The sequence below is a fragment of the Myotis lucifugus genome, unplaced genomic scaffold (assembly GCF_000147115.1).
Source record: "Myotis lucifugus unplaced genomic scaffold, Myoluc2.0 scaffold_448, whole genome shotgun sequence".
NCBI lineage: Eukaryota > Metazoa > Chordata > Mammalia > Chiroptera > Vespertilionidae > Myotis > Myotis lucifugus.
In genome coordinates this window covers 94739-101528 of record NW_005871496.1, presented here as the reverse complement: position 1 = coordinate 101528, position 6790 = coordinate 94739, and the positions used below count along the sequence as shown (strand labels likewise).

General features: G+C 58.8%; 1 protein-coding gene across 1 annotated transcript; it reads left to right on the top strand.

The window, feature by feature from the left end:
• Positions 1-902: 902 nt before the first annotated feature.
• APOA4 (apolipoprotein A4) lies at positions 903-3259 on the top strand. Its single transcript, XM_006102947.3, has 3 exons — positions 903-974; positions 1250-1376; positions 2065-3259. The coding sequence occupies exons 1-3, from the start codon at positions 920-922 to the stop codon at positions 3098-3100; spliced, it is 1218 nt and encodes a 405-aa protein (XP_006103009.1). The 5' UTR covers positions 903-919; the 3' UTR covers positions 3101-3259.
• The last annotated feature ends 3531 nt before the right edge of the window (positions 3260-6790 follow it).

Below are 6790 nucleotides of genomic sequence, written 5' to 3'. Positions count from 1 at the left end.
TTCCCCCCCCCCCCCGGCCCCCGCCGGCCCCCCGGTGAAAGGGCCCCCTGAGAGCCTCAGAGTTCCGAGAGTTCACACAAGAGCGTATCACTTCTGTCCCAGGGAGTGTGGCAGAGGCAGGTGGACCAGGACCACAGCCTTAGGCTGCCCTTGCTGTCACCCTGCCTCGTAACCCCTGGCGACCGGCAGAGGGCCGAGTCTCACTTGGCCACACTCACTGGAGGGGTGAGCATTCTTTGGTCCAAATCAGGAAAACAATGCTTTTACCATCGGCAGCTGGTAAAAGTGCTTAGTCTGTGCCAGGCACTGTATTGCTTACTTCACAAGACACATCTCGTTTAATGTACCCGACAACCCCATTTTCAAAGAGAACAGGCTCTGCCCCGATCTGTGGCCCTGGGTGTACCAGTCCAGTGTCTGGTGCTCTGAGATGGAGTCAGGTTGGGGCGCTGGGAGGTGGGGGTGCTCTCTCTCCCCTGGGGTAGACAGAGGAGGTGTGAACTTTGCCCCCCAAGCCTGGCACCGGACCAGAGCTGCCAGCTGGGCCTTGGGGACACCTGTCCTGGACTCAGGCATTCCTGGCCTCACTCTCCCAGCTCACACTCCCTCGCTTCCCTTCGTACTGGGTGGGGCGCAAGCAGAGAACAGCTGCTTCTGGTTGTTGCCCAAGCCCGTCTGCTGTCAGCTTCCACGTCACCTTAGGGCCACAAAAGTCCAAGAGGCCTCCTGGGAATGTGTCACCCTCCAGCGTGGAGTCCCACTGGGAGGGGCCGTGGGGGGTGCCCTGGGGGTTTAAATGTCTGGCTGGCCCCGGCTGGTCAGTTCGGATAGGTGAGCCACCCGAGAGCCTGTCTTCTTGCTCCAGTTCCAGGAAGAGTCCAGTGTGGTAGGAGGCTCGGCAGCCCGCGAGCAGCCCAGGATGTCGCTGACCCTGAAGGCCGTGGTGCTGACGCTGGCCCTGGTGGCTGTCACCGGTGAGTAGCAGCTGCCTTTGGATGGGGGCAGGGTGAAGAGTTGGAGGCCCAGGCAAGGGGACAGTCCAGTGCCTGTCGGCCCCGGCCGGACACGAGGGCTGCCCAGCAGCCACCTGGCTCAGGGAGAGCTGGCGCCTTCACAGCTGCAGCCCACTGGCCTTGGTGCCATACAATTGCACACGCGCACTGCCGACCGGCTGCAGCGCAGGTGAACGGTGAACGGGGAGGGACAAGGAAGGAGTCTGGTCTCATGAGCTGCTCTGCTTCCTGCCCAGGTACTCGGGCTGAGGTCAGTGCCGACCAGGTGGCCACTGTGGTGTGGAACTACTTCAGGCAGCTGGGCAACAATGCCAAGGCGGCGGTGGAGGATCTCCAGAAGTCTGAGCTCCCCCAGCAGCTCAAGTAAGCGGGGCCACGCAATGCCTGGGTCAGGGCTGAGCTGGGAGGCAGACCTGCAGCCACTGCCTGCCACCAGCTCCTTGTGACCCTGAGGTCTCCCCAGCTGGAGTCCACGTATGCAAACAGGCCAGCTGCACGGAGAAAGCCCTCAGGTGTCTTCCTGCTTGAACTTCCAGAGTGTGGCAAATGCCACCGCTCAGCCTGAGGCTCAGGGAGAAGGGGGGCGGGTAGTCTGCGCTGGGTTCTAACGCAGTCCAAGGGACGGCCCGTGGAGTCCGAGGGAGGGCGCTGGGGGCTCTGAGGGTGGGCACATGCAAGGAAACCAGCCCCCGTGCTACTAGAAGACCCTGGAAGAATCCAGAACATAACATCTGAGAGAACGGGGCACCCCCACGGGAAAGGCCCTCCAAGGCCGCTCGCACAGGCCGGGGAGCGGAAAGCAGTGCGCTCCAGGCACCTGCAGCTGCGACCAGCGGGAAGGGAGATTGAGACACACACTCAGGGCAATAGCCTGGTCTGCCAGCCCTTCGCTCAAGTCAGGACCCACCCAGGGACAGGCCCGGGAAGGGCTGGGCGAGGCCGGCACCCCAGCTCCTCGGTCCTAGGCAGGGTGTGTAGGGTGAGCGCCAGGTCGGGGAAACAAGGTCGGGGGTGACGCCCAAGGTAACCCCGCCCTGCGCCCCTCGGGCAGCTCCCTCTTCCAGGACAGAGTGCATGGCGTGAACGACTACGCAGAGGAGCTGCAGGGGAAGCTGGTGGACTTCGCCACGGGGCTGCCCGAGCGCCTGAACAAGGACTCGGTGAAGCTGAAGGAGCAGATCCGGAAGGAGCTGCAGGTGCTGGGGGAGCGGCTGCAGCCGCGCGCCGAGGAGGTGAGCCAGTTGATCAACAGCAGAGCGCAGCACCTGCAGGACAGCCTGGGGCCCTTGGCCGACAAGCTGCGCACCGAGGTCCGCGCGCAGACCGAGAAGCTCCGGGACCAGCTGAGCCCCTACGCACGGCACATGGAGACGATGCTGCGTGACCAGAAGGACAACCTGCAGGCCTCGCTGGAGCCCATGGCCGACGAGCTCCAGGGCCTGATCGACCAGAACGTGAAGAAGCTCAAGGGGCAGCTCACGCCCTACGCCGACAACCTCAAGGAGCAGATCGACAAGCACGTGGAGACCCTGCGCCAAAACCTGGCGCCCTTCGCGGAGGGCGCCCAGGAGAAACTCAACCACCAGCTGGAGGCCCTGGCCTGGCAGATGAAGAAGGACGCGGACTTTCTGAAGAACAAGCTCCAAGCCGACGCGGATCAGCTGGGCCGGAGCCTGGCGCCCCTGGCCGAGAACGTGCGCAGCAAGATGGCGGGCGGCGCTACGGACCTGCAGGAGGCCCTGGCCCACCTCGGCACCCAGCTGGACCTGAACGTGGAGCAGTTCCGCAGGAGCGTGGAGCCCCACGGCGAGGCCTTCAACAAGATCCTGGTGCAGCAGGTGAAGGAGCTCAACGAGAAGCTGTACCCGGACCCGGACCCGGACTCGGGGGACGGGCAAAGACTCAAGACCTTTCTGGAGATGCATCTGAGGGACAAGGTGAACTCCTTCTTCAGCTCCCTGCAGAAGCCGGGCCAGGACCAGCCCCTGCAGGAGGGCCAGGACCAGCCCCTGCAGGAGGGCCAGGACCAGCCCCTGGCGCCCCCCCTCCCCGAGCAGACCCCGGAACAGGCACCCCTGGGGGGCTGAGCTGCCCCTGGTGCCCACGCCCGGCCCTGGACACCTGCCCCGCCCTGCCACCTGTCTGTCGGTCTGTCCCAAAGCAATTCCCTTATGAGTTTGAGGACACATGTCCTGTGGAAAATGACGCTACCTCTCGCTACTCAATAAAACTAAGAAACTAGCCCAGCCCGGGTGCCCTGTGACTTTGTGGTGTTGCTGGGACTGAGGGGGTGCCTGGTCCACAGCTTGGCAAAGCTTAGCAGGGGCAGCAGGGGAGACTGGGGGACTCCAGGGCAGGGGAGATGAGACGAGTGTGCTAAGGGGAAAGTGGAGAAAGAAGTCACACATTATCTGAAGACAAAATAGGCCATCCACTCCCTCCGCTTCGCCAACAAATACTTAGTGCCCCCGGTGTGCCCGTCACTGTACTGGGGATCCGCAGTCTGAGTCTGTTGCTGCCTCCCCCCCCCCCCCCCCCCAGGGGCCCGCTGAGGTGAGCAGGACTGGCCCTGGCTTGGAGAGCTCCTGGCACAGTGGGGAGACGGGCCCTCCTGGCTTCTTTCTCCTGTGCCTTTCACTCGACTTATTCCTATGGATTTTGGTTTCGTCTACCCCAGCCTCCCTCCCATTGGAAAACAGACATACTGACCTCAGAGACTCTGGATGGTGCTCCCTGGTGTCCAGAGTTGAGGAGCGAGGCCTGGAGACACAGGTGGGTCCTGGAAGGTTGGATGAAGCAGGTACCCAGGTGCCTCCTGTCGAGCCGAGCGGCCTGCCTAGGGGCCAGCCGCTGGGTAGAGAGGGGAAGAGGAGCTGGGCCCAGGCAGCCTCTGGAGTGATCGCTCCCTCCCCCGCTCAGAGCCTCAGAGAAGAGCCAGTCCAAGCCTTTGTCCCAAATGACTTACACCCTGGCTGTTCCCTCTGACCCGGGTCTCCAAGTCCACCCTGATGGCCTTTCCTTCCTAGTGGGGTACAGGCTTCCTCAGACACCCAGAACTCCCACTGAGGGCCGGGCCTGGGGAGAGTTCTGGGGTCTCCTCTCTCCATCCCCCTTCCTCCCAAGGTGCTCTCAGGATGGTGGCCCCACTGGCGTGGTCTGGCCCAGCCTGCCCTGCTCTGGCCCTGGGGCCAGCCCGAGCCTCTGCCTATTGGAGGCATTCCACGTGGGAGTCAGGCACACCAGGTTTGGAAGCCTGGCTTTGCCGCCGACCGCTGGGTGGCTTGACCTCCTTTGGAAGAGGGGAATGATGATGCTCAGCTCCCAGAGTTGCTGTGAGGGTTTGATGGGACGGTGCATGTTAAGCACTTAGCACAATATCGGGCAGAGTAAACGTGCAATAACTGTCCGTGGTGATGCCACCACGGCTGTAGCACAATAGATGCCCAATGCATGTGCTTTCCTCTCCCTGCTCACTCCTGACGCTGATGCCACTCACATGCTCTACAGCATGAGGCCACCAGGCTGGCCAAGCAAAGACCGCAGGGCCTCCCTAGCTCAGGCTGCTGTCACTCCCACACTCTGGGTCAGTAAGGCTGCTGCTGCCACCTGCACCTGGTGCATAGGAAGGCAGGGACTGACTGTGAAAACACCTGGACGACTACCAGGCACCTGGAGGTTTGCTGACTGGCTTTAGGAAAGGGCCAAGGAGAACACGGCACTCAAAGGAAGTAGGACAGCCCTGGCAGGAGGCTCAGGTGGTTGGAGTGTCATCTGGTTCACTAAAAGGTTGCGGGTTCGATTCCCGGTCAGGGCACATACCTAGGTTGTGGGTTCAATCTCCGGTAGGGGCAAATACTGGGAGGCAATCAATTGCTGTTTCTTGCATTGATGTCTCTCTCTCTCTCTTTCTCTCTCTCTCTCTCTCTCTCTCTCTCTCAAAATCAATCAAAATCAATAAGAACATATGCTCAGATGAGGATTTAAAAAGAAAGAGGAAGTGGGACAGAGGGCGAGCGGGTTTCTGAGCGGGTTTGGAAACGTCGGAGATGTTCTGAGACCACACTGGAGGCCACAGCTGACACTGCTTCCAGGATTCCTGGGCCTCAGGGCCCCACAGCTGGGCCTTAGATGAGCTGGAGATAGTTTCCCCACAGCCCCCAGAGCCAGTGGCACTGGGCGAGGGCTGCCTTCTCTTTCCTAGGCCGCCAGTCTCCTGGGTTCTGAGCTGGCAGGTGTCCACTGGCAGTGGCATCACTTTTGGCTGCCCAGCCTCTGCATCTCCCTTGGCTTCTTTGGGGAATTTCTGCGGAGACATCTTGATGAATGTCACCGTCTGCCTCCCAGGGGAGACGCTAGAACTGCCAGCCTCCTGCCTTCTGCCTTCTTCCTCTGGGATGTGGCCGGGGCCCAGGCGCAGCCAGTCAGACGGATGCTCAGGCTCGAGTAAGGACCTGCAGTCAAGGCTGACCAGAGAGGGGGGTTCTGTCTGGGTGGGCAGGGCAGTGGGCAGCAGCCAGTGCGCAGAGGCCAGAGGCTCCGCCCAGGGCCGGGCTGCCGGGCTGCCGGGCTCTCCTGGCTCAATGGTGGCAGCAGTGTTGTCCCCGCAGGTCTGGCTTTGTGGAGTGATCCTGGCCACGTTTCTCCCTTAGCTTCTCTTATTCTTGTCTATTTTTCAAACCAAGTACTCTAGCTTTTCTCTAAATTTACAGAAATATATGAATAAATGATTTTAAAATATATATTTTTTTTATTGATTTCAGAGAGGAAGGGAGAGGGAGAGAGAGAAACATCAATGATGAGAGAGAATCATTGATTGGCTGTGTTCTGCAGGCCCCACACTGGGGATCAAGCCCGCAACCTGGGCATGTGCCCTTGACCCAGGACCCTTCATTCCGCAGGCCGGCGCTCTATCCACTGAGCCACACCAGCTAGGGTGATAAAATTTTTTTGCTTGTATCTTCCAGAATGGGTTCTGCGGCTAGCAGTTCAGAACTTGACCTCTCCCTTCACTTCTGCAGGGGCTCCTCCCCCGGGAAGCTGAGCCATCCCTGACCCGGTCCAGCTGGTCCTGTTGATTTGTCTGAGCCAGTGGTCGGCAAACTGTGGCTCGAGAGCCACATGCGGCTCTTTGGCCCCTTGAGTGTGGCTCTTCCACAAAATACCACGTGCGGGCATGCATGTATAGTGTGATTGAAACTTTGTGGCTCATGAGCAGAAGTCGGTTCATTTTTCCCCATCATTTGTAACACTTGTTATTTTCTATGTTTTTAAAAAAATAATAGTCATAGTCCTAGCCTGTTTGGCTCAGTGGATAGAGCATTGGCCTGCAGACTGAAGGGTCCCAGGTTCGATTCTGGTCAAGGGTACATGCCTGGGTTGTGGGCTTGATCCCCAGTAGCGGGCGTGCAGGAGGCAGCCAATCAGTGATTCTCTCTCATCATTGATGTTTCTATCTCTCTCTTCCTCTCCCTATCTCTCTGAAATCAATAAAAATATATTTCAAAAAGAAGTAATAGTCATTCTCAGGGGACATATATAATACTTTCAACAATAAAGATTTTAAAAAATAGTCATTCTAATAGTATTACTTTATTTTTAATTTAATGTATTTATTACTTTGTTTTTTTAATCCTCACCTGAGGATATTTTTTCCATTTTCCATGGATTGTTTAGAGAGAATGGAAGGAGGGAGTGGGGGACACAAAAAGAGAGACACAGAGAGAGAGAGAGAGAGAGAGAGACATCTCTATGTGAGAGAGATACATCAATGGGTGCCT

What these genes read in the sequence shown, in the direction of transcription:
- APOA4 (XM_006102947.3), top strand. Translation starts at nt 920, where the DNA reads ATGTCGCTGACCCTGAAGGCCGTGGTGCTGACGCTGGCCCTGGTGGCT. An exon ending in GGCCCTGGTGGCTGTCACCG is followed by an intron (nt 975 to 1,249) that starts GTGAGTAGCAGC and finishes CTTCCTGCCCAG; the next exon opens with GTACTCGGGCTGAGGTCAGT. An exon ending in GAGCTCCCCCAGCAGCTCAA is followed by an intron (nt 1,377 to 2,064) that starts GTAAGCGGGGCC and finishes CCCCTCGGGCAG; the next exon opens with CTCCCTCTTCCAGGACAGAG.